General features: G+C 46.2%; 1 protein-coding gene across 1 annotated transcript in view; it reads left to right on the top strand.

The window, feature by feature from the left end:
• LOC144683959 (beta-arrestin-1-like) overlaps window positions 1-26,555 on the top strand; it is a 61,060-nt gene that overhangs the window by 2,548 nt on the left and 31,957 nt on the right. The window contains exons 2-8 of the mRNA XM_078547583.1: window positions 6,454-6,501; window positions 10,252-10,282; window positions 10,545-10,605; window positions 12,405-12,449; window positions 19,032-19,228; window positions 21,253-21,312; window positions 23,753-23,820. Of these exons, the coding sequence (XP_078403709.1) occupies window positions 6,482-6,501; window positions 10,252-10,282; window positions 10,545-10,605; window positions 12,405-12,449; window positions 19,032-19,228; window positions 21,253-21,312; window positions 23,753-23,820 (482 nt within the window). The 5' untranslated portion in view covers window positions 6,454-6,481. The remainder of the gene's footprint in view (window positions 1-6,453; window positions 6,502-10,251; window positions 10,283-10,544; window positions 10,606-12,404; window positions 12,450-19,031; window positions 19,229-21,252; window positions 21,313-23,752; window positions 23,821-26,555) is intronic.

The following is a 26,555-nucleotide window of genomic DNA, read 5'->3' as shown; positions in this document are numbered from 1 at the left end:
AAACAGAATTACCTGGAAAAACTCAGCAGGTCTGGCAGCATCGGCGGAGAAGAAATCAGTTAACGTTTCGAGCCTTCATGGCCCTTCGGCAGAACTTCCTGTTGCTAGCCATTTCAACACACCATCCTGCCCTCATGCCCACATGTCCCTCCTTGGCTTGCTGCATTGTTCTGTTGAAGCTCAATGCAAACTGGAGGAACAGCACCTCATCTTCCGATTAGGCACTTTACAGCCTTCCATACTTAACATTGAGTTCGACAACTTCAGACCACGAACTCTCTGCTCCATCCCCACCCTTTTTATCCCCCTTTTTCAATATTTATTTTTATTTTTATTTTTTATCCACTTATTTTTACTTTTATTTATTTTCATTTTTATTCATTGCTTTATTCCCACCTTTTATCCTATTTTCAATTTTTTTTCCCACCACCGACCCCTCCCCCCATCCCATCCCCACTATGGCCACCTGTCACTTGTTCATGTTGTTCTTTCCAGACTGCTTACCCCTGTCCTGCTATTAACACATTCTGCTTTCTGACCTTAATGCCACCATCAGCACCTCCTTTAGCCAGTACCACTACCATTAACACCCCTTTGTCCTTTTACTCATGACATCTTTGTCGATCTCTCCTTTGCCTCCACCTATCACTGACCTTCTATCCAGCTTCACCTGCTCTACCCCCCTTAAACAGTATAAATTTCATCACATTTTTACTTATCTTTAGCTCTGAAGAAGAGTCATACGGACTCGAAACGCTAACTCTGTCTATCTCTCCACAGATGCTGTTAGACCTGCTGAGTTTTTCCAGCATTTTCTGTTTTTGTTTCAGATTTCCAGAATCCGCAGTATTTTGCTTTTAGATATTGATGAATTTGATTCACAATTTTATAACTTACTTATGGCCCTTATCCTATGCCCTGTCACTAACCTGCATTGTGTAAGTCAATGCAGCTTATTAGGCATTTCTTCACAAAGCCATTTCATTAGCTCAGATATTAAGTGCTGTTGTGTGTTGTTAGTAATCAGCTTGAAGTTTTTTTTCCATTCGCCACTTAAAAATAAACGTTTCAATGTTTATATCTCACTGTGGGCTCTCAGATAAAAATGGGCCTTGAACAGATTTCTTTTCTCTTTCACGAAGATTAACAGGTTGCATTAAAACTGTTGGATATCAAATTTAGACAGCATTGTGCTATTTCAAAAGATTTAAAATCTTCTGCCTTTATTTTTAACTAAGTACTGTTTAAGTACTAACCTGCTGTTCAAAGCTTTTTCCTGATTGGCAAGAGAGGTAAAATAGATTGAAAGAAAAAAAATGATATACTCATACAAAGAGAGAGGTGGTGACATAGTGGTATTATCACTAGGCTAGTATTCCAGAGACCCAGGGTAATGCTCTGGGTACCTGGGTTCAAATCCCCACCGATGGTGAAATTTGGATTTAAAAATCTGGAATTAAAAGTCTAATGATGACTGTGAAATCATTGTTGATTGTTCATTAATTTGCTGCCCTTACCTGGTTTGGCCTACATGTGATTCCAGACCCCACAGCAATGTTGACTCTTAAATGTCCCTGGGGAATGGGCAATAAATGCCGGCTAGCTCTCATTGCATGAATTTTAAAAAAATGCCAATCAAGTACCTTTGAATTGTAGTCACTGTAATATTGGCAGCAGGGCAGAGGGGGCAGGCAGGCTGTCCATGGGCCTTCCTGCTACTGAATTAGTGGGGGTGGGAAGGTAGTGGGGTTTTCACCTGCCACTCTCCCACTGCCCCCACCCAACCCAGTGGCCACCAGACTCTCGGGGGAGATGGTGGCATTCTGGTACTGTTACTGGACAAGTAATCCAGAGACCTGTCCTGGGGGCAAAGGGTTCAAATCCCACCCTGGCAGTGGGTGGAATTTGAATTCAATTAATAGCCTGGAATTAAATGCTAGCCTCAGTAATGGTGACCATGAAACTATTGTCATAAAAACCCATCTGGTTCACCATTGACCCTTTAGGGAAGGAAGTCGGCCATCTTTACCTGGCCTGGCCTTATGCGACTTCAGATCCACCGTAATATGGTTGACTCTTAACTGCCCTGTGAAATGGTGTGGCGAGCCACTCGGTTCAAGGGCAATTAGGGATGGACAACAAATGCTGCCCTTCCCAGCAATACTCATATCCCATGAAAGAACAAATAAGTAAAAATCAGAGGGAGAAAAATCTCCTTAAACAGTGTTTAAACCCTCTTTTGACAGTTGAGTTTTCAAAGTGATGGTTGAAAAAATTTTCAGAAAGGAATTGGAACAATTTGTTGTGCTTATATGTCAGTGACCAGATTGAGGTTAATATACAGTCGCTATAAAATAGCAACCATTAGGACACATTTCGCATTGAAAATATCTTTCAGAGCACTGCCTATGGAAATAACTGCCAATGAGTTTTCTACCCACCAATACTGGACAGAGGGCAGGGGATACATACATACACAATTCACTCCCCATTTCAGTCACAGAATATGTCCTGATTTTGATTTAAGCAAAGTTTGATATTCTGATTTATATTCTTAAATCACACCATAATCTTCCCAAGTAAGCGCAAATAAATTGCTGAAGTAATGCTGTCAACAGCAACATCCAATAAAAAGTTTAACAAGCACCACCGCCAAGCACAAATTAAAATAAGCTGTCTGAATCAGATGCAATCGTGCAGGAAACAAAATCAAAGAAGGTCAAAAGTGGAAAAAAAAAAATTCCCAAAAGGGGATTCAGCAATTTCATTGATGAATTAACTGGTTTGATTACACGTTGAGGGTGGGGTCTCCGCAGCACAGCATAAATATCGGGGGCGAACCCATCTCCGCTCAGCTGGCTGTCCCTGCTATAATTTTTCGGTGAATGGGCCTTTATTCATTATAAGGCGAGGCTCACGCCCCTCTCCAGGTGGAAGTCCCATCTCATGGAACTGCCAGCCAATTGGAGGCAAGTGTGGGATCTCACAGGATGGGGCTGGCAGGTCCCAGCGAGGGTGGTGGGGGTGGGGGGGGGGGCATGTTGGAGAGGGCAGTGGGGAGGGTAGGCACAGCGAGGGATAACTATTGGAGGGGGGGGGGGACCTCTGATTTGTACTGGGGTCCCAGAAAGGCAGCAAACTGCCGAACCCCCGGCCCCAACTCTTCAGTGGCCACCATCTCACAGGGAGAAAGTTGCAGGGCTGCACGTCCAGTCTGAGAAGTGGTGGGAAGCTGTTAATTGCCCTCTTAAGGGCTTCAGCTGGGCCATATGTTAACAATAACCCACTCATGGCTTTCCCACTGCTCGTAAAATCGCGGTGGGTCAGGGGCAGGCTGGTCAGCAGCAGGCACATCCCTGATGACACTGTGCCCCATTATACAGGTCCACCCACCTGCTTTCCTGCCCATGGTGGCCTGTAAAATCCAACCCGACCTGTTTGTAACTGAAACCTCAGATCTAATTATATCTGCACCTAACAACAAAGTGGGCACAACTTTATATATAACAAGGCTCGATCTCACAAAAACTCGTTGCAACAAGCACCAGTATGTAGCTGATAATGAAGAAAAAACTGTGGACTGCAGGAAGATATCAATGGACTAGTCAGGTGGGAGGAACATTGGAAAATGAAATTAAATCCGGAGAAGTGTGAGGTAATACATTTGGGCTAACAAGACATGGGAATGCACAATGAATGGTAGGACACTGAGAAGCGTAGAGGAACAAAGGGACCTTGGAGTACATGTCCACAATCCCTGAAGGTGGAGGAACAGCTAGACAAGGTGGTCAAGAAGGCATATGATTTACTTCCTTTTCATTAACCAAGACATAGAATAGGAAAGTTGGGAGTTTATGCTGGAACTGTATAAAATACTAGTTAGGCCACAGCTGAACCACAACATAGGAAAGACGTGATTGCAAGAGAGGTGGTACAATAAGATTTACGAGGACGTTGCCTGGACTGGAAAATTTTAGTAATGAGGAAAGATTGGACAGGCTAGGTTTTCCTGTGGAATAGCGGAAGCTGAGAGGAGGCCTAATTGAAGTGTATAAAATTACAGGGGGTCAGAATTGAGCAGACTGGAAGGCTCGATTCCGCTTGGTTGAGGAGTCCATAACTAGGGGACATAGATTTAGGGTAAGAGGTGGGAGGTTGAGAGGAGATTCAAGGGAAAATGTTTTCACCAAGAGGGTGGTGGGGATCTGGAGCTCACTGCCTGAAAGGGTAGTGGAAGCAGAAACCCTCTTTTTGGGTTTAGATTTGAAGTACTGTAACCTACAAGGTTACAGAGCAGGAGCTGGAAAGTGCGACTTGGCTGGATGTATACTTGCCAGTTGGCAAGGACATGAAAGGCCAAATGGCCTCCATCTGTGCTGCAAATTTCTATGATTCATTGATTTTATAAGAATCAGAAGACTCATGGCTACGCAGGAACACTAATCCAAAGATAACTTCACAGTCAGTCTACTTAACAGCCACCAGAGACACAATGACCAGCAGCTTCTGATGTGGCATTCATCCAGGACAGACCAAGTCCAATTCTAAAAGTTGATTGAGCCACCACAAAAGGTAGAGCAACCATTACACACACACCCGCCCAGCCTGCCAACACCCTCCACAATTAAATGACAATATAAGAGGAATGCGAGAAATTATTGAAAAAGGGGGAAGGTCACACACCACTTGCATGTTTCAATGTGAAGCAACACATGTGACCCATTTGAGCCACGTCAGACGCAGCAAGCCCCACTATTGAGTCATAATGAAACCTCATGCAGCTCCGAAACACTATGAATAGGTGTAGCAGCACAATCATGCTCCATGGGGCAACGTGCAACTTGTTTAACAAAACATGTAGCCCAGCAATAGTTTTAGGACCCATTCTCATATCAAATAGCAACAACCATCGAGACTGCTCCACAGGAATAACTGTACCTGCCATACACAATGTGCTAACCATAAATGCAACAAACCAAAAAATATCGCATCAAATTATTTTCAACACACATTGTTCCCAAATAACATGTGACCTAAAAAAAAGTGCTGATACCTAAATGAGCATTCCCAAATTACCTCATCAGAATGAACAGTAGATAGTTTAACTTTTACAAACATATATAAAAGACGAAATAACATCGTTATTAAAGCTGGTGCCTCTACCATGTCTATCCACAAGCTCCAGACTACAATCATTGAGACTGCTCCAAAGGAATAACTGTACCTGCCAGACTACAACGTGCATGTTGCCACAGCAACTCAGCTTCCCTGAGTGACCTATAACATACCACCTCAATGCCTTCAGAATATATTCAGCACAGACAGAAAGCATGATCCAACTCTTTGCACTAACAGCAAACGTAAATTTTTAGACCTCCATTCTACAAGATACCCCAAAAATGAGCTCCCAACAGATGGGCAAACGGCATGATTTTGTTTTACTTCTACCCTCATCACAAAGTCTATCGCTGAAGGATCGATCAACAAATGTGCAAGACTCTTGAAAACAATTGTCCAGAATTTGTCCCTGATAACATCGATGGCAGTCAATTCATTGCAGATGATATGAATCTGTACTCAAAATGTCTCAAACAGTGGTCAATTGGACTTCATTCTCAGTACCACTCATATCATGAAAAAGACCCTCTCGCCATCTCCATTGTCAAAATCAAGCATTCAGTCTACCATTGCAAGTCTGGAATTAAAGTGTCATCTGAATCACCATTTCCTATGACATCCAGAACCCTCCATGGAAAACTCTGCTGAAACAGAAAAGAAAAAAATGGCAAAGCATTAGAAAGTTTTAAAAGGGTCCCAGGCAAGAACCATTTAGATAGCAGCTTTGTACCAGGCTGGAGTCATAACACACCCAGTGCAAATCTAAGTCAATTGTTAGAATTGCCCTCCTATCAGGATTCTCAAGCACTTGGTTATCGGATTGAAACCTGAGTCACATTGCCAATATTTACATTAACCGCCCTCCTTCAGGTACTCTGCCCTATGAGGGTACTGGTGACCATGGACTTCCATTGGATTGGCTCATGATTATGCTTGGAAAAGTCCTGCAGTGATTTGCTGTTGGCATTCTGCAGTTTGGCTGACCTAGAAACTCTCCTCCTCTTCCCACCTGCTACTAAGCTTATTAGAAGGATTTACAGGCTGATAACCAACCTGTTTGACCACGTTGTTAATGCACCTTCCATAGTACCATCAAGTCCTGAAGCAGGATTTGAACCTGGAGCTTCTGGCCCAGAGATAGGGTTACTACCCACTGAGCCACAGGACCTCCTCACTAAGATGCACTATTCGGGGCTAATGAGAAGGTAGAAGTATAGCGAAACCTTCATTGTTAATGTTGTATAGATGTGCTGGTTTATATATTATTATTTATAACATATATTAGGACTATTGCCCATATTAACTGTGTGTTATGAATATTATTCTATTTTACAGATCACCATATCCATCAACTTTTATCAGCATGACTCAAAAGCCAGAACAGTGAGTAGGAATTCTCTTGATTTGAATACTGTCCTGAACATTTACCTTTTCAAAATCATGTTTTAAGATGTTAACATCGATATAGAATAAGATAGGACTACAACAAACCAACAGTGTATCCCTCTCTCACCAATTCCCACTCCCACCTGATAACCTGATGAAGTCACTCCTGCCAGTTTTGGTAAGGAGACTGAACTGAACGATTCAAATGAGGCCCAGGAGTTAAAATGGCGCTGATTACAGAGCCTGTGGCAGTATCCCTCCCTGCTCACACACTGCCCACCCCAAAAAACCCTGTTTGTTCTGAACAGCAGCTGGGATATGCTGTTTGATACGATCTGCCAGTCTTTGGGACATACAGCCTAGCTTCACACTGGCACTGAAATTCATATACCACATTACTCACTTGTGTGATAGGCAGAATGTCTTTTTGGCTTAACGCAGCATCCTGTTAGTGGCAAATGCCACTCGTGTTGCTACTGCACTGTAGCAGCGTCAAATGGCTAGCTTTACCTGTTGCTCAAATTTTTGAGGTACCTTGCCCTTCCAGGGTAATCTGAGGTAGATTGGGCACTTTTCAGGGCCAAAAGTGATGGCCTTAGGCCCGTTCATGAGTTTGTGTGATATGCAGCGCAAAATGACCTGATCAGGGTAGCCATTATTCTGCAGGATGCCTTTGATGCACCCTATTTCAAATAGCTCAGGTCCTGTTTACAAGGCTGCCAATAAGACAATCTTACAACATGTGGAACTGTAAGGATCCCAACGCATATATTGACCAGTGAAGGTAGGTTTGTGGTAGACTGTGGTAGAAGATGCCCTGGCAGATTTCTCAACTAGTATGTCAAGGATGGAGAGTTCATTTGACTACACCATTTCAAAGGTGAATTTCAGCGCAGGATGGAGCCCATTAAGACATGTAAGGAAAATGTTACATGCAGCTGTGGATTTAAATATAGCAAATGTATCATCCACATATCAGAAATATGTGAGAGGTAGGAGGTTAGGTGTCATTCCATCGAAGACACGTTTCTCATGGAACCCAACATAGATGTTTGCGAGAGCTGGGCCTGGAGGGGATCCCATGGCAACACCATCTATCTGGCCATACATGGTGTAATTAAAGCTGAATTCAACCACGAGTTGCCGAGTTCATAAGTTCAATGAATACGGATTCAAACTCATCGCTTTCTGACGGTACATGCTCAGAGAGATTTGTTTTGCGTTTAGTGGCGTCATTAATTGCATTGCCAAACTCCTTCCACTTAAGTGAGTTTATGGTGTGGACATGTTTCAAACAGTTACTGTTTATGGTTCAGTCATCTATTAAAGTGACATAAATGGAAACTAATCGTAAAATGAAAGAAATTTGTGCACCTCAGCCCAAGTGCAGTGCAGGGCATGGCATAAATTAGTAACCCTGGAGCAATTTTCCCCCTGTTAAGGGGGCTTTGCGGGGGTGGGCGCGGGGGGGCGTGAACCCGATCAGTGCCCCCAATTAGGTCCGTGCCGCCATTTTACATAGGCGGGCCAATTAAGGCCCGCCCAGCGTGACGCACGCCCGGAAGCGCTGTGTGCTTCCCTGTGCGGGCGGGGGAGGGGTCCCCTGAGTCAGGGCCTGCGCTCTTTCATGCATGCGCATGAAAGAGTGCAGAAATCTCCCTGAGGCACAGAGATGTCTCAGGGAGATAAGTTTTAATTTTTTTAAATTTTAAATTTTAATAAAGGAAAAAAATTTAAGGCATGTCCCCTCATGTGACAGTGTCACATGAGCTGCGACATGTCAATGAACTTTAATGAAAAAATTTATTTAATTTGTAAACCCTTCATGAAATCTCATTCCGCCCATGGATGAGGTTCCATGAAAAATGCGAAGGCCGCCTGGGCTCTTCGCCTGCCCCCCGCCAACCTTAAGGTTGGGCAGGCAGCTTTCTCAATAGCCTTAATTAGTTAATTAATGGCCTTAACAGGACTTTGACAGTTTGGCCGAACTGAAAATCTAAATGACGCGTGGTGACGTCGGGACTCGTGCCCAACATCGCCCCGCATCACTTTACCCCTCGGCGAGCAGGCCCCACCCCCACTCGCCGAGTCAAAAATTCTCCCCCCTGTTACCAATCTGCTCAATATCATTTTGCATAAAAGCTCACTCGCCGTGGGACAGTGTCCCACTTTAGCATTGTCAGTACATTTGGAAATGAAAACTGGTACGTCATTTAGATTTTCAGTTCGGCCAAACTGTCAAAGTCCTGTTAAGGCCATTAATTAACTAATTAAGGCAATTGAGAAAGCTGCCCGCCAACCTTAAGGTTGGCGGGCAGGTGAAGAGCCCAGGCGGCCTTCGTATTTTTCGTGGAACCTTATCCACAGGCGGTCAGGTCCTTCCCTCACCCCGGGCTCCACCCTCGCTTAGTCCTTCCCCCTTCCTGACTCCTTCAGACACCCATACTTCTTCCACCACCCTTAGTCTTCCCCCCGCCGACTCTTTCTTCCAGCCTTACTTCTTCCTCCAGCCTTAGTCTTCCCCCTTCCTGATTCTTTCAGACACCCTTTCTTCCTCTTTCAGCCTTACTTCTTCCTCCATCCTTACTTCTTCCTCCAGACTTATGCCCTCCCATCTCCACACTCCTTTCTCCCCCAGACTGCCTCCCCTCTTCGCACTCCTTCCCCCCTCCAAACTCCTTCCCTTACACCTTCTACCTCCCTTAGACCTACCTCCCCAGTTGCCATCTTCTCCTGTTACCCCCTCCTCCCCCCAACCTCCCCCCCATACCTTCATTCCTCCCCCAACCTCACCCCATCCTGACACCTTAATTTCCCTCTTCCCAACCTCACCCCACCCTGATCCCTTCATACCCCCCCTCCCAACCTCATCCCATCCTAACACCTCTTCCTCTCCCAGTCGATCCTAGACCTTCCTCTCCTACCCCTCGGCACATCTTCCTCTCCCAAACACAGCTGGACCTTCCTCTCCAACCCCTCAACCATCATCTCTTGTGAGCAGAGCCTCAACGATGACTTTCCAACATCCGTGGGCTGCTTCGCAGCAGAGCTACGTTTATGAGAATCCGCCCAGCATGCCATGTACTTTCCACCAATGTGCTGTGGCTGTCGGGCTCCAGCGTCTTCTGCTCCTTAGCTGTCCATGATGTGAGCAAGGCCCTGGTGGCAATTTCCAACTTTTGCATGTCACGCTTGACAAGACATCTTCTGCACCGGCATGCAATCATGCCGACGTGGATGGACAACCCAGCGGGGGAGGAAGTTGGGGGTGGGGGGGGAATGATTCCAGTGGGCTGGCCTTATAATGACATGGAGATGCATTACAATGAGGTTTCCGACATCCAATGGCGGTGAATGCAGCCCGCCATCGATGGGCTGAGCAGACCACCACGCACTGGTTTCACGACGTCGTGAAACCAATTTCCGGCCTTCTCGCCATATTGCCCATTCACACCACCGAGCACGCCCTATTGCAGAGGCCCATAATCCTAGCTGTCAAAGTTTAAGTTACACAGAAAGATCTAGTAATCTGACCTTTATCTTTGGAAAAAAGGTTTTGGTTTGACCTAACAGAAGGTTAAGGGACCATCATAAATAGAATCGATAGCCCATTTGCCAAGTGAACCCTTCGGCTTACGTGATCATGAAACAACTGCTCTTTTCATTGTAATAGGCACAAATGACACTTTAATATTTTAGCCAGAAAGTATGTGTTGGGTGTGTAATACTTTACTTTTCAATTTTCAGAGTCTTCAAAAAGACAAGCCCCAATGAGAAGGTTAGTAACTTCAGGCCCCTTGTCTGAGAATCTGATTGACGTTTTCATTTCATCTTTTGTCATGATATTGCTGTTAGTCTTTTTAATTACACCATTCCCATTTGTAGCTTTGTGTTGTTGGTTACCTGTAATTCTATTATTCCTCTTCCATTAGGAAGTTCTGGGGGTAAATTTGCCTTTTGCGATAATGCCTGCTCCAGTGTAGTGTTGTAGAGTGATTTACAGTCCTGTATCAAATAACACTTATTTCCTTTATCAACAGCTCTCGCTCTATCTGGGAAAGCGAGACTTTGTAGATCATATCAACACTGTGGACCCAATTGGTGGGTACATATCAATCACAAGTGATGGCATACCATGTGCATGTGTGTATCCCATTCCCCTGTATAATGTTAGAAACACCACAAGCAATAGCAAAGGGAATTTGAGAAAGCATTTATAAAATTCTCCTTGATCAAACATCTTTCCATTCAATCTTGAATTCGAAAGATTCAAGCTCCCTCAGTGGTTCAGCTAATAAGTGCATGACCTGCACTGACTGATAGTTAAAAGCTAGTACAACTTCAATCCCTGATCATAGCCAGGATGACAATAAAGTAAGTGGCACTTATTCACACCTGGACGAGGGAGGGAAAGTCGGCCAGACATCCTCATCATTGTCTTCCTCTGAGATGCTCATGTGCAGATATTGGATGGGCTAAGAACTGAACATGGCTTTGAAGCCATGAACAGTTGAATTGGCTGCCATTTATTTCTGTATAAGCTAACTTTAGCAATATGCTAAAGGGTTGCTAAAGATCCAGCTTAGGTTTCATCTTCAAAGCAGATGGGGGAGGGCAAGAAAAGAAAGGAAAGGTTTCCAGTGGGAAGGTGAGCATGTTTCAAGTCTAATTCATAAATCTAAACTGATGGAATAAAAACCTTCTATATTGAATGAATGGATCACACATCAAATGAGTTTAGAATTGTCGCTGAGTCAAAATCCTGGAACTCCCTTCCTAACAGCACTGTGGGTGTACCTACACCATGTGGACTGCAGTGGTTCAAGAAGGCAGCTCACCACCACCTTCTCAAGGGCAATTGAGGATGGGCAATAAATGCTCACCCAGCCAGTGAAACCCACATCCCATAAAATGAATAAAAAAGAAACAAAGTCACCTCAATTTCTGGCAAGTGTGAGTCCATTAAAAATTGGCACTAAATCCGCAATCTCATTGCTATAAAGGTAACAATGTGGAAAATAATAGTAGTCATATTGGTTCTATAGTGATGATATTCTGAGGTTGAGGGAGCTTTGTTAGATTATAACTCACATGTGAGCCCTCAATGCTAATACCTGGTACTAAAAGTAAAGAACTGTCCAATCTCCAGCATTGGCTCTGATCAACCAGACAAACACAGAAATGTTAAGAATTCAAAATAGACTTACACTGTACATGTACAATCCTTAATGTGAGTACAATGCTACCCAATTGTTGACTGAGCAGCAAATATTAACCACCTTTATATTATAATACATTCAAATTAGGTCAAGATTAATGACTTAGGTGATAATGCACAGCATTGTATGATAATGAACCATCGAGATGACCAAGTTCCCAAAATCTCACCTTCGTTCCATTTCAACCCGTTTATTACCCACACTGTGATGCAGAAATTAAAATCCTTAATTTCCCAAAATGCCTATAAGAATTATCCTTTGCTTCCTCACTATTCTCTAACCTTCTCAAGGTGTTTACTGGAAATTGGGTCCGAGGAACCTCAGGACATTGTCCAATTAACCATTCTCAATCTGTGATCGTAGTGCAGGCTATTAGGTTGCCATCACAACTAAACCTGCTCCTATAACCAAGCCAGCATCAGCATGTGTATATTTTGCAGCAGGCATCATAGCAGCTGCTTTGTCTCCTTACCAGCCTCGGCCCTGCCAATGTGAATTGTAGCAGCCCTGCTGTGCCTTAACTGATGCTGAGATACATTTATTTTAAAACTTTGAGTGTAATATTGTCTACAGATGTCCTAATCCCAATCGCAGTCAGGATTCATGAAACACCTTTTTTTTTGGTGAATAGGTTGAAATCACATTGTTATTTTAAAAGTTGGATTGACTCATTTCTTGCAGATGGAATGTTGCTGCTTGATCCGGAGTATTTAAAGGACAGAAAAGGTAAGGGGGCTATGTTGACACGTTTTCCTTTCTATGTTTTGAGTATTTGGCTGGCTCTGCAATGTCTCATTGGCGCTTATTGCCACTGGCCTAAACATGACTTTCTCCCTTCTTACTGATATTCCTGCTGACTCTAGGGTCTTGTTGCCACATTGTGATTCAGCGGTAGTGAAATGTTGAGGAGAAATGACTAAACTCTAGTGTGATTTTGGTCATTCACCTCCACTGGCATCAAGGTAAGTTTAAACATTATGCCAAATTTTCATTGGTGGGTAGAGGGGTGGTGAAAATCATTTTATGGTGGTTTGAGCTTTAGCAGGGAAGTGATATCATTAATTTAAGTTCTCTTGTACTGTCAGGAAGATATAATAATTTTCATAATGTCATTGGAATTTATTGTAAAGTGGAGAAACATTGGGGTCTATGTTTATGCCTGTGTGTGTGTGTGTGTTTGTGTGTGTGACTTAATTGAATTAAAGGCAGCTGGTCTGAAGGCTCTGATGTAACAGGAGGTAAGCTAGGTCTGAAATGTTAAGTAGGCAAACATATGTGTAAAGGGGACATTTGCATTTTTAAATAAGCCAAATGAGGTTGATTTCAAAGGAGGGGTGAAATGTTTTACCTAGCCAGGAGGAGTTAAGAAACAGTGTCTTTATTTTCCCCAAAGATTACTGGTAAAATTGGTACTGTGAGAGATTTTTATTATTAGAGAGGTAAAGTCCAAAGGCATAGTGAAACAATGATAATTTGCATTCAAAGGGGAAAATGTAGATAAAGGAGAGAGGGCTATGTGCAAGGGGAGGCACTCTAAGATCTAAAACAAGTGTGATAAAGCCTCCAGTATCTAAGCTTCAAGCTGCTGTCTACAAAGAACTGAAGTTAAGAAAACTCACCTTGAATTGGATTGTTCAGGGTATCGTGTTTCTTTGCCTGGATCTTTTAAAATCTTTGTGTCTCACTGTTGCCTTAACAAAAGTGTAACTGGGAGTTAGAATAAGTAGGGGATTTAGAAGTTAACATAGTAGTAATTTGTCAATCTATGCATGTGCTTAAAATCATTTCTTCTATTAATAAAGGTTTAATTTGGTTTTGTAAGAAACCTATAAGCCTCAGTGGTCTTATTACTGAATTCAAGGCACACATCTCAAAATTAATACAAATTGCAAAACAGTTCTTTCAAGTTTCCATTTGGGATTTGAGCAGCTCAGCATTTACCATCGGCTGTGCCATAACAGTACTCAGAATAACTTCTTACAGAGTGCGCAGCTTTCTGTATTGCCATGGTGCAGAATGTTAGGCAGACTCAGCAGCCTAGCAATATATTTGATACAATCCAAAAATAAGTCCGAAGCAGACCCATGTGCCCAACATACACTGATTCAGTGAGGAGGCTGCAGTCAGTAGTGCCAAGGAAGCAAAAGTAGCAGATTTAGATCCAAAGTCAGATCTCTAGCCCTAGGCTTCAATGTAAACATTTCACTGATTTTAACCTCAAATTTGCACTTTACTTCAAGAAGCGAATGGCCTGCATTTTAACTAGGTTTCTGGCAAGAAATCATGCTGGCAAGTTAAATTCATGAATGCCATTTACATCTCTTCAGCCGACATCTTGCCCATTTTAGGTGGAACGTCAGTGGAAAGTGTCAAAAAATCACACCACCTGCCAACATATCATGGGCCTTACTCTCCAAAAGGCCCTTTCCCCTCAAAGGAAATGAAGGCACTCATCCTCTGCAGTCCAAGGTCAGCCTGGCTATCAGCAACAATGGCTCCCCTGCCCAGGCATGAGTGAAGATTGCCGTCCAACCCCAATCATGTTAGCAACAGTCGATGTTCGCCTGCAAAGAAAGACCCCACAGGTTTTGAGCAGGTGGCCTGGCTGTCTGATCAGGAGAGCAGGCTAAAATGGCGGACAGCAAGGTCCCAGTCTAAGTCCCAGGAGCCCAGGGCCAGGTGTATTTTAGGGGTCTCAGGGCGGGGTGGGGAGGGGAGGTGAGAACTCGGAGGTGGGGGGGTGTGGGCATAGGGGGGTAGGGGTGTTGGCGGGGAGGCTGGGGTGGGGGGGGTGGTGAGGAAGCACTCAAAGGGGCCAGACCTTCTGAATGGGCAGCACCCAGTGTTAAGAGGAGGCTGCGGACAGAGATGGCCAACCAACACCCCCCCACCCACTTTCCCACCCGAGGCCTGAGCAGAGTCACCTTTTGGGCATCCCTCCCGCTCCTGAACCCCTTCGGCCAGCCTGAAAACCTGCAGGTGGAATGTAAAATTCTGCCCTATGTGTTGTAACTGAATAGTTGCCAATCTCGGACAGATTCAGCTGTTGACTTTATTTTAAACCAATGGTTCCCCCATTTACATTGTAATTATGCTGCCTTCTGCTCCATGGCACTTTGAAATGGGCAGATGTATAGCCAGCTCCTTGGACAGGATTTTGCCCTAATTGGGCGGGCGTGACGGGCAGGCCCAGGGAGTGGCCGCAAAACCAGCCGCTGCCTGCGATCAGGCCCCGGCGGCGATTTCAAGCTGGCGAGCCATTGAAGGCCCGCCCGGCGTGAAACGCAGCTCGTCACTGACCAGGAAAGACCGGGCGGGGGGCAGGGGGCCTGTCGGCCAGTGGGACCAATGGAGACCCGGCGGCCATTTTTAAAAATGGCCCAGGCTGCCCCAGGATGGCTGCCAGCGAAGGACGTCTGTCTGCCATTGTAAAGATGGAGTCGAGTGTGGCTGCAAACTCCAGGCTGGAGGGCAGGTCGAGGGGGCACTCGGCCCCCCCCCCCCCCCACTTTTCTGATGTGTGCCTTGCTGTCCTCCTGGAGGAGGTAGCTGCCAGGAGGGACACCCTTGTCCCCAGGGATGGGAGGAAGAGGCCACCACACCTCACCAAGATGGCAAGAGAGGAGATGGCAGCACTGGTGAGCAGCCATGACGTAGTGCGGCGCACATGGGTGTGGTACCGGAAGTGCTTCAATGACCTGCTGTGCTCAGGAAGGGTGAATATCTTGTTGGCATGGGTCAGTGTGCAGAAGCATTAGGGCTGGCCACTCGCCTGTGGACCTCAGGGGTGCTAGAGTCTGAGTGCCAACTGTCAGCGGCACCAGATGTTGGCCAACTCGAACCTGGAGTCCCTATTGATCATTGAAAGATGATGGCACCATGATGCAGATCTCCATTGCCTCACCAGGGTGCCTGGAATGCACAGTGACAGTGTGATGACTTTAACTAATGACATGTCCTTCTACTTCCTTTTAGGTTCACCAGCAGGCATCTGATCTGCAGACCTCGAAAGGCCGACCCTGACAGCGGAGGACCACCAAGCTTCTGTTGCACCTGCATCATACCCGCTCTCTGAAGCAGGCACTAACACAGATACCAGCACCTCGGCGGGCATTAGAGTGATGGCTAGTATCTCGTTGCACATTGGTGAGGGCACTTCATAGTCACCTGAGGTGCAGGCAGAGCTAGAGAGTGCCCAGGGCACCGGCAGTTGGAGGACTGCTGGAGACCAGGACGATGCTGAGTTGAAGGCAAATGATGAGCCTCTGGAGTTGCCCATTGGACGGCAGATGCTGGATGTCCAGTGAGATGTGCGGGAGGATCTGGCGGAGATCCATGAGTGGTGCGTGCCATGACCTCCACGATGGAGGAGTCCATGCGGAGTGCGAGCACTGCACTGACCATCATTGGCAAGCGCACTGCCTCCTCCATTGAGAGAGTGACGACTCTCATGGAGAGGCAGCTCCAGAGACAAAATGAGGGGTTCCTGGGGTTGCGCTCAGACCTGCAACCCTCACACAGGCATTGGCCTCAGGTGGTCAGTGTCAGTGTGGGAGATGGGTGAGGCACCCAGTATCCCAGCTAGCTGCCCATCCATCGGTGGCGAGCAGGGAGGTCCACAACGACCTCATGTTGGCCAACGAGCTGCCTGTCACCTCTGCAGGCCCCTCTCAGGGTGCTCTGGATGATGCCAGCTGCTCCTCCGCCCCTCCGCCAGTGACCTTGGCATCTGATGAGGCTGCTGCAACTGGGAAGATGCCAGGCGTGGCACTGGCCACCCCCTCCCAGGCGGGGCCAGCACAGGCTCCACTGGCCAGAGGACGACTGCCAAGGGCATCAAGGCCAACAAAACAGGAGAGTCAGCAGGCTGTCTCCAATGCTGGTGCCAGCAAGAGGGGAGAACCAAGATGTATCACTCGCAAATGTAAGTTAAAGGCTCCACGAGCACGAGGGACAGGTTACAGGTGATTTAATGTTCATTTATGTTTAATTTATGTATATTGGTCTGGGAATGAAGACCAGAGACGTTTATGTAAATAGTTTGGAATTATTAAAATGAGATCAATTTTGTTTTTGTCGTCATGGCCTAAGTATGCTTCACCTTTTTATTTTATTAGTGCAGGGAACGCCAGTATGTAATGCTGGATGCAAGTGGCTCTGAACTTTATTGCACAGGCACTGAGTAGACCTTGAGTTCAAATGAAAGGGTCATTTCAGATATCTGGGATGGAGGCAGCAGCCCTGATGTGTTTGAAGCTGATCTTTGGCAGCCTAGCTGGTGGAGTGTTGGATCAAGACATCCTTGGCGTCCCTGCCTCTCTTGAGTTTACAGAGGTCTGGATCCACACCCTCAGCATTCTCCTCACAGTGCTCCTCTTCTGACTTACTACTGGACTCATCACCTGTGGCCTGTGCAGCTGGGTCAAGATCCTCTTCCTCCAATGGGTCCCCCCTTGGCAGCGCCAGATTGTGCAGAGCACAACATGCAACCACTATCAGTGACACCCACTTTTGTGGGGTATTGTAGTGCACCCCCTGAACAGTCCAGGCATCGGAAGCGAATCTTCAGAAGACCTATGGTCCTCTCCACCACCACCCTTGTGGAGGCATGATTCATATTGTAACACTGCTCTGACTCTGTTCTTAGATGGCGGAGAAGCGTCATGAGCCACCTCTTCAAGAGATAGCCCTTGTCACCCAGCAGCCATCCACCCAGTTGAGCTGGAGCACTGAGGAGCCTCAGCACCTGGGAGTAGTTGAGGATGTAAGCCTCATGGGAGCTACCAAGCTACCTTGCACAGACTTGCAGAATCTGCATCCTGTGATCACAAACTATCTGAACGTTCATGGAGTGGAATCCCTTCCTGTTGACAAAGGCACCCGGCTCACCTGCTGGCGCCTTGATGGCCACACGTGTGCAGTCTATAGAACCCTGGACGCGGGGGAACCCAGCAATCGCTGCAAAGTCTCTGACTCGATCAGCCTGGCTGGCCTCGTCCATACAGTAAAGTATAAAGGTCAGTACCCGCCTGAACAGAGCTTCTGTCACTAACTTGACACAACTGTGGACAGCTGATTGGAACACTCCACAAAGATCTCCAACTGACCCCTGGAAAGAGCCGGAGGCATAGAAGTTGAGGATCACTTCAGAGCCACTGGCATGGAATGTCCACCCACACAGTTGGAGGTGATCTCAGGCCCAATCGTGTGACAAATGGAAGTCACAGTCTCCCTTGAGAGGCAGAGCCTCCTTCGGCATTGCACCTCAGACATATTGAGGTAGCTGCATCGCTGCCTGTAAACCCCGGCAGCAGGATAGTGGTGTCATCTGCGGCCCCTTCTGCCTTAGACTACCTGCTGGCCCTGCACCCCCTGTGCCTGCGCCTCTCCTCCCACAGGTCACTCCCCTGGAAGCCGCATTGGGACACCCGGCCTCCTACCCTTCTGCCCCTCTCTTCCTCCTCAGAGGCAGTGCCAGCAGCGGAGACCACAACTCCCACTGCCAGGTTAACGGAAGGCTGTCCAATAACTGGAAAGGTCCACATGGTCTGAATCCTCCATGGGCTTGGCAATGATTCCTGAAATGAAGCCTGGAAATGCTAAGAGTGAAGCCCCGAACAGAGATGAAGCTGCCAAGTACCAATAAGCAACCAGCAGCCAACTATCTCCAAAACTCCTCACTCCTCACACTGGCAATGCCGCTGACCCTTTTTATCCTGCCCTCAGACGAGGCTTGTGAAAATGTCGGCTGGCCGCCTGCCCGTTTTGCCTGTGCGACGAGCAGAAAATCACACGGGCGAGGAAAAATCCATCAATCGTACTGTTGAGGGCTGTTAATTAATGGCAGGCGCCGCTCTGGCAACCGCACGTGCCCGCTGAGCGACATATCCATGTGAGTGCACGATGATGTCGGGACGCTCTCCCGGCATCATGGCGCACTATTCTATTCCCGTTCGGGTCGGGCGTGTGCCCACCCGAGGGATGAAAAGTTCTGCCCGTAAGTTTTGTGCCAAGGATAATCTATGTGACCTCTACTGTCTTTGTTTTCTATTTGATACAAACAGCTACTGTCTATATTATAGAATAATACACCTTAAAACCCACATACTTCATCAAGCTTTTTGGTCTCTCATCCTAATATATCTTCATGTGGCTCGATGTCACAACATGTCCTTGCAAAAAGTCTTGGATCGTTTTTACTTTGTTAAAGATGCTACATAAACACAAGCCGTTAATCTTGCATGTGTAATTCCCAAGTATTCTCAATTCACTTGCTTAAAAATTCTATTTTTTCCCATATCTAAATAGCTTATGTGTTATTAACATGCGCATTCCGATATGGACGCGAAGATTTGGATGTCATGGACCTTAGTTTCCGGAAGGATATTTACAGTGAAACAGTCCAGGTCTATCCGCCAGTTGCAGACAACAAAAAGCCACTGACTCCACTGCAGGAGAGACTGGCTAATAAACTGAAAGAGAACTGCTACCCTTTCATTTTACAGGTAGGACTGTAATGGTACGAAATGGTCCCTGTTGCTATCAAAAAGGGAAACATCAGCTCTGATAATAACTCTAAGGTGGGGGAGAGCAGGGGAAGACAGAATGCCCGAAAGTATGGGGTTCCCAGATGTCCTGTCAAAATTAATGGCAGGACATCTTCTATGGGTATAGCCTCTCAGTTCTGGTATCATTCTAGTAAATCTTTTTTTTGCACCTTCTCCAATGCCTCTATATCATTTGATAATATGGAGACCAGAACTGTGATCTAAGTGTGCTCTAGCCAAGGTTCTATACAAGTTTAGCCTAACCCCAGTTCTATTCCTCTAGAAATTAAACCCAAGTGCTTTGTTTGTTAATTTATGGCTTTAGTAAATGGCACTGCAACTTTTAGTGATCGGTGTATCTGTACTAGTTCCCTCTGTTCCCCTGCTTCATTTAAGCTCTTTGGTCTGGATTTTAGCCTGGGGTGAGTTCTGTGCACTGAGGGTGTTGTTCAGAGGTGGGGACACAACAGGTTCTCTGAACATCCTGCAGAATGTCAGTGAAGCTGCTTTAAGTGGGGTTCCCTCCCATAGGCAGCCAAATTGCTAGGCTAGAGGCCTTGTGTGTGCTGTGAGAGCAGACAGTGGGATTGAAGGAAATCCAGGGGAGGAACCGGGTGGCCAGGGGGGTTCCTGACCATGGCAAGTAGCTCACATGGTGGTCCATGGCCCCCAGTTATGGCGGTTGGGGGATATTGTTCCCGCTAAGCTGCCCAGCGGTTAAAAATAGAAAGAATGTCAAAACGACGCCACGCAGCCTTATTATAATATTTAAATGACCAACCCTCTTCCTGTCAGCGGGGTTGTCTCTGACTCCTGTCCTGCCTCAGTCAAAACCGGAAATGGATGGGTTCAAGACGGGTTCCGTTCCTCTTCTGGGTTTTCTGCATTTTAACCTTGGTCCTGATCTCCCAGCCCACCTGTTGCTGGGAGTTAAGATTCAGCCATCATTTTCTGAGGAGTGTGTGGACTCATAGAATCAGAGAGTGGTTACAGTATAGAAGGAGGCCATTCAGCCCATTGTGGCCTCCTTATTCTTCTAACAAAATGCATCACCTCACACTTAACTATATTGGAGTTCAATAGGCCAATCACAAGCCTATTGTGCAAGTTTATTAATGTCTTCCTGTACTTTGTTACAGTCTTCATCTATGTTAACCACAACCTGTTGTAATGCCTTTAAGCGATAGCAGCATGCCATCACTCAAAGGGAAGTGTGGCTTGTGATCCAGTCTCACTTTGTTTCACTTTGGCCTATGAGCAGAGCACAGCACACACAGCCCTGCTGCTGATATAAGACCATAAGACATAGGAGCAGAAATTAGGCCATTCGGCCCATCGAGTCTGCTCCGCCATTCAATCATGGCTGATAAGTTTCCCAACCCCATTCTCCTGCCTTCTCCCCGTAACCTTTGATCCCCTTACCAATCAAGAACCTATCTATCTCGGTCTTAAATCCACTCAATGACCTGGCCTCCACAACCTTCTGATATCTTCAAGCTTTCTATCCATGCATACATTTTCTAATGTGCCTACTCTAAATAAATGAATCTACAATGTGTTTACCCAATCCCTTATGAGTGATTGGTCCTTTTATATCACTGTAAAAACGTGACACATGCCAATATCTAAAACCTATTTTTATAGATAGTTAAGCACATTTTTAAAGGAGTAAATTACCTCAACTTCACCTCACTATATATCCTCTACTTTATGCAGGAACTGATGGCCTTACTCAAGGCCTGTTAATAATCTAAAATTAACTACTTACATCCACAATATCTACGCATCTCAGCATTTTAATCTTATTTTCTTTGGTTAAGACCAGTTTGCCTCTGTGATTCTAGACTTACAATGGCTGGTAAGAGTTTTCAAAGCACAGCCTTGTTGTCACAATTAAAATGAGCTATCTGTTATCCCGAGGACTGTAGCGCAAAGGTTATATTGAAATTTGGGTCACTTTGAAATAATTAATGTCTTCCTAGATTCCTCCGAACCTGCCCTGTTCAGTCACCCTGCAGCCAGGACCAGAAGACAACAGAAAGGTAAACATGCATTTTCTGTCATATCACGCGGCTAGATAGATTGGACAGAATAAGTACTTTCCCATTGACAATGAAGGAATGTGGGATGGGGATGAAGAATGGGGCTGATCTTTAACCTCCATCTGCAATAGGCATGAAGTTCACTGAGTGGCCGCGCTTCCTCCTTAATGTCAACGCCAGGCGGTCCCAGCCACTATCGTTTCGCGCCAGTTTTGACTGCAGACTCCAAATGGGGGCTCTGCCACAGCTCAAGGTGGCAGATCGGCCAGATCCCACACCAAGCCCTGGCCAGAAGGTCAGGTCTGGGGGATGGGTGGGAGTGGTTGGGGGAAGAGACTGAGGGTGATGATCCTGGGCCGAGGCTCTTCCTGGGTCCAAAACGATCAAAATGAAAAGTTTCCTGCAGCGTTCCAAGGGCAGCCTCCACCTTCCCCCTTTAAGGACCAGGGATTAGGATTCATAAACTGCACAAGTTGGTGCAGCACTCCGACCACCCAATTGCACCTACAAATTGGCCCCAGATCGGCATGACTAAGCAGCCCTCTGTTTCAGGCAGGTTTGTTGATCACCCAGTCTTAGACCTGCAGAAAAGTTGCATCAGGCAAATGCTGGGCACTAATAGGACAACTGGGGTACATCATTCCCCACCCCCACCCCCACCCCACCCAGTTTTCTGGTACGAAATGAATGGTCAACAGTGGACAATCGCCCCCAGAGTCTCTATGAACTCGCAAGATTGGGAGAAGCGCTAAGAGCAGAAACAATTTTAAAAACAGCTGAACAAATAGCTTCACCAATGGAGGACAGCATTATGCCCTCACTATAGTCACAATGTCTCCACTGGAAACGAGGGAAAATCATTTCAATTGTCACCACGATCCTCGGTTACGCAATTGATAGAACATTGCCTGTACCTGTAGCTAAAGTGATGACAAGCCTATGCGCCCCGATACTTTCAGCAAGCTACATATTCAGGACTCTTTTGGAACGCTCAGGTTTTTTTTTAATGATGGCAGTCTTTCAGACGTTTTGGGGCAGAATTCTACCCCGTCGGGAATTTACAGTCCTGCCGGAGCCAGTGGATTTTTTGACCAGCTGGCCGCATTTTAGGGTACATCTGTAAAATTCCAGCCTTGAGGTTTCCGATCAGCTCGTGCTTGTTTTCTTGTTTGGAGCGTGTGTGAAAACTGTGCACAAGCATTCCCGAAAACATACTACAGAGCCATCAACGGGCAAGAGACCGAAGCAAGCATTTCACAACACATCACGGCACAACGACTGTTAGGAACTAATGGTCTCTCGTCCCCTCGTTTTCCCAATCTAGCTTCCTCTTTCCCTCCTGGTGGTGTATATTTATCCTGGGTTTCAGCTCAAAGAGTGTTGATCAGTCATCAAGTATATAACCCAAGTCACATATAACCTCAGACACTGAGCTAACCTCTTTCCTGCCAGTGGCTTTGAGGCCGATGGGACCAGAGATACGTTTAGGGACATGAAATCATAGAATGGTTAAGGTGCAGAAGGGGGCCATTCGGTCCATTGTGTCCATGCTGGCTCTCTTCAAGAGCAACTCAGCTCGTCCCCTTTTGAAAACCCCTGGTTGAATCTGCCTGCAGCAAACTCTCAGGCAGTGCATTCCAGATACTGTGCGTTAAAGCCTTATCCTCATGTCACCGTTGCTTCTTTTGCCAGTCACCTTAACTCAGCGTCCTCTGATTCTTGACCATAAAATGTATCCATGGTGGAATGTAACCCACATGAAAATGAGGGAGAAATGGCTGCCGGTAGGAAGGGATTTAGGAATCTTCCATACGAGTGTGACCATTTTACAGTGAACAGCTCAGCGAGCTCAGCATATTACTCAGTCCTAATATTACTCAGTTCTGTTGAAGGGTCATGAGGACTCGAAACGTCAACTCTTTTCTTCTCCGCCGATGCTGCCAGACCTGCTGAGTTTTTCCAGGTAATTCTGTTTTTGTTTTGGATTTCCAGCATCCGCAGTAGTTTTTTTGCTTTTGGCTCAGCGGAGTTATTCACACAGACCAACAGCACCATCCGCTGGTCGGAAAAAAACATAACAATCCTGTTATGTGTGGATGGTAGAAAAAGCCGACCATTCCCCTTTAAAGGGGATGAACATTCATCCTTTGTATTTGTTTCTTCTGCCTTGAAGTAGGCTTACCTCTTGGTCTGAGTGACAGAATGGTGGTGGCATTGAAAACTTCTGGTCTTTACTATCTGGTAACATTCAGAGCGGGCACTGACCTCCCTGCATTTGGCACTCTGTCTGTCTCTCTCTCTCCACAGATGCTGTCAGACCTGCTGAGTTTTGCCAGCAATTTTTGTTTTTGTTTAAAACATTGAATTTTGTGTTTTGGTGCCTTATCCTTCTCCCATTTAGCTTCAACTAAAAGATATGTTTTTTTTGCTTCTGTTACAGGCGTGCGGTGTGGACTTTGAGGTGAAAGGATTCTGTGCAGATAACCTGGAGGAAAAGATTCATAAAAGGCACCTTCACCTTCTAACAATTGTCACTATAAGTGCAGGAATAGCTGTTTGCCCCAAAAACCCTCTCTTTTTTTCATTAATCTCAGCTATCTTCCGTCACAGTAACTCTCTGCACCCCTTTCTTGCCTGCTCCAGTTGCCTGTTGTAATCCGCTAACCTGTCAGTGACCCCCCCCCCCTTATTTTCTGATGAAATCTCTTGCAGCTGAACTTCATCTTCAGTTCACCGCCTGCGTGCAGGCCCAGCCCACAGGGTCACAGCCTGCACCACGGGTAGGGTAAGGGGACAGGCCCCAAGCCCATCCCAGTCAGAAAGAGGGTCAAACCCTCTGCTGGTGGCACAAATCCGATCCACACTGGCCATCCGGCCAACAGAACTAGCCGCCCCCACAAGGGGACGGAGTTGCTGTGGCAACGCACACTTTTCCATGCACGCTGTAGCCTGGAGCCATGGATAGTGATGGTAGAGGCTCCAATTTCTTTCCATCACATGGCTGACCAGAAATTGGAGACATGTTCCTGCCACTTTCCTGCCTACCCCCGACCTGTCCCCCCATATTACAGTAAGTGTCAGGCGGCCCACTCGTCCTTAGGCCTATTGAGGCCACCAAGTGGACAATTAACTACCAGGTAAGGGCTTTATTCTACCTCCTGCCCTGCAATTTTCCCAGTTTGCGGGGAAGATGGGGGAATGGTGAAAAGCCTGGCATGTTTCACTACACAGGCTGCTGGCAGGCTGTAAGGGGAGGTACCTCCATTTGGGGAATTCTCTGTGCTCTTAGGGGGAACCCCCCCCCCCCCCGCCCCCACCAGGATAGTGCCCACTCTTTGTCCCCTCTCCCCACTAACCTCTCTAACCCAAAGCCACCCACCTCCTCCCCTCCCTCGCTGGGGTCTCCCATCATGCCCCCAAAAATCTCCAGACTTATTTAATTTCTTCCTTGGGACCGCTTGTAGTCCCAGCAGTGGCCACTACCCTTTTCTGGCGCTGCTGGGACTATAGAGCTGCGGGTCAGTCAGATTGGCTGGCAGCACTCTGGGCCGGGATTTCCCGTCCCTGAGGGATGGATAGAGGGCCAGTGATAGGTAGAGACTGCCAAAGATGTCATAGACAAAAGGACAAAGGGGTGTTGACGGTGGTGATATTAGTTAAGGAATGTGCTAACAGTGACATTAAGGGTAGAAAGCAGGACGAGCAAGTGACAGATAGCCCTAGTGGGGGTGGGGTGGGGGGAAGGGAACGAAATAGGCTAAAAGGTAGAGATAAACAATGGATGGAAATACATTTTAAAATGTGCTGCCACCACCCTGCTCTCATGCCCACATGTCCGTCCTTGGCCTGCTGTATTGTTCCAGTGAAGCTCAACGCAAACTGGAGGAACAGCACCTCATCTCCCGACTAGGCACTTTACAGCCTTCCGGACTGAATATTGAGTTCAACAACTTCAGATCATGAACTCTCTCCTCCATCCCCACCCCCTTTCCGATCCCCCTATTTTCCAATAATTTATATAGATTTTTCTTTTCCCACCTATTTCTATTATTTTTAAATTTATTTCCATCCATCCATTGTTTTATCTCCACCTTTTAGCCTATTTCGATCCCTTCCCCTCACCCCACCCCGACTAGGGCTATCTGTCACTTGCTCATCCTGCTTTCTATCCTTAACGTCACCATTAGCACCTTTCTTAGCTAATATCACCACCGTCAACACCCCTTTGTCCTTTTGTCTACGACATCTTTGGCAATCTCTTCTTTGCCTCCACCTATCACTGGTCCTCTATCCAGCTCTACCTGTCCCAGCCCCTCAACCAGCTTATATTTCACCTCATTTCTATATTTCCTAGGTCTGATGAAGAGTCATATGGACTCGAAACATTAACTGTGTTCCTCTCCGCAGATGCTGTCAGGCCTGCTGAGTTTTTCCAGCTATTTTTATTTTTGTTCCTCCTGAAGGGGGTTCCATAGTTACTCTTCACTTCCAATTTTGAGTGTCATCTTCTCACTTTAAAATTATGCCATACATAGCAATGTATCCTCTTCGTACCATGCCCTAAGAGGGCATTGGTGACCATGGACTTCCATTGGATTGGTCCATGATTATTCTTGGCAAAGTCCTGCGGTGGTTTGCTGTTGCAGTATGGTTGACCAGGAAACTCTCCTGCCCTTACTGCCTGCCATCAGGCTTATCGGAAGGGTTTGCAAAACGATAATCAACCTGTTTGGCTGCGTTATGAATGCATCTTCCGTGGCCATTAAGTCCTGAAGTGGGACTTGAACCTTCTAGCCCAGAGGTAGGGACACTACCAGTGTGCTACAAGACCCTCTATATGTGTGTATACCAGTTATTAATATATACCAAAAAGGGCAATGGCCCTAATGCCATCCCATCCCACGGTATACCTCCCTCCAGCCTTGAATTGTTCCCTGCTATTTTCTGCTTTTAGTCTCTTAACCAATTTTATTTCATGCTGCCCCTGCCCCTTTAATCTTTGAGATGGGGAGGTACCTGAAAAAATAGCAGACTGACAGCAATAGATTTGAATAACAATACTTTAATTAAACCTCCTTCTTCACATAGGGAGAATGGCAATTTTTATTTCCAGTTCCAAACGGATTTGTATTATCTTAAGACTCACCTGAAAACCAAGTATTAATTGCTCTCAGTATTCCGGCCTAACTTCATTTTCATAATTATTCACAATTCCAGATGAAACCTCAGGTGGGTTTAGGGGC

This window comes from Cetorhinus maximus, chromosome 8, assembly GCF_964194155.1.
Source record: "Cetorhinus maximus chromosome 8, sCetMax3.hap1.1, whole genome shotgun sequence".
Lineage (NCBI taxonomy): Eukaryota > Metazoa > Chordata > Chondrichthyes > Lamniformes > Cetorhinidae > Cetorhinus > Cetorhinus maximus.
Note: the sequence above shows the minus strand (reverse complement) of the source record. Positions and strands in the feature narration are given on the sequence as shown.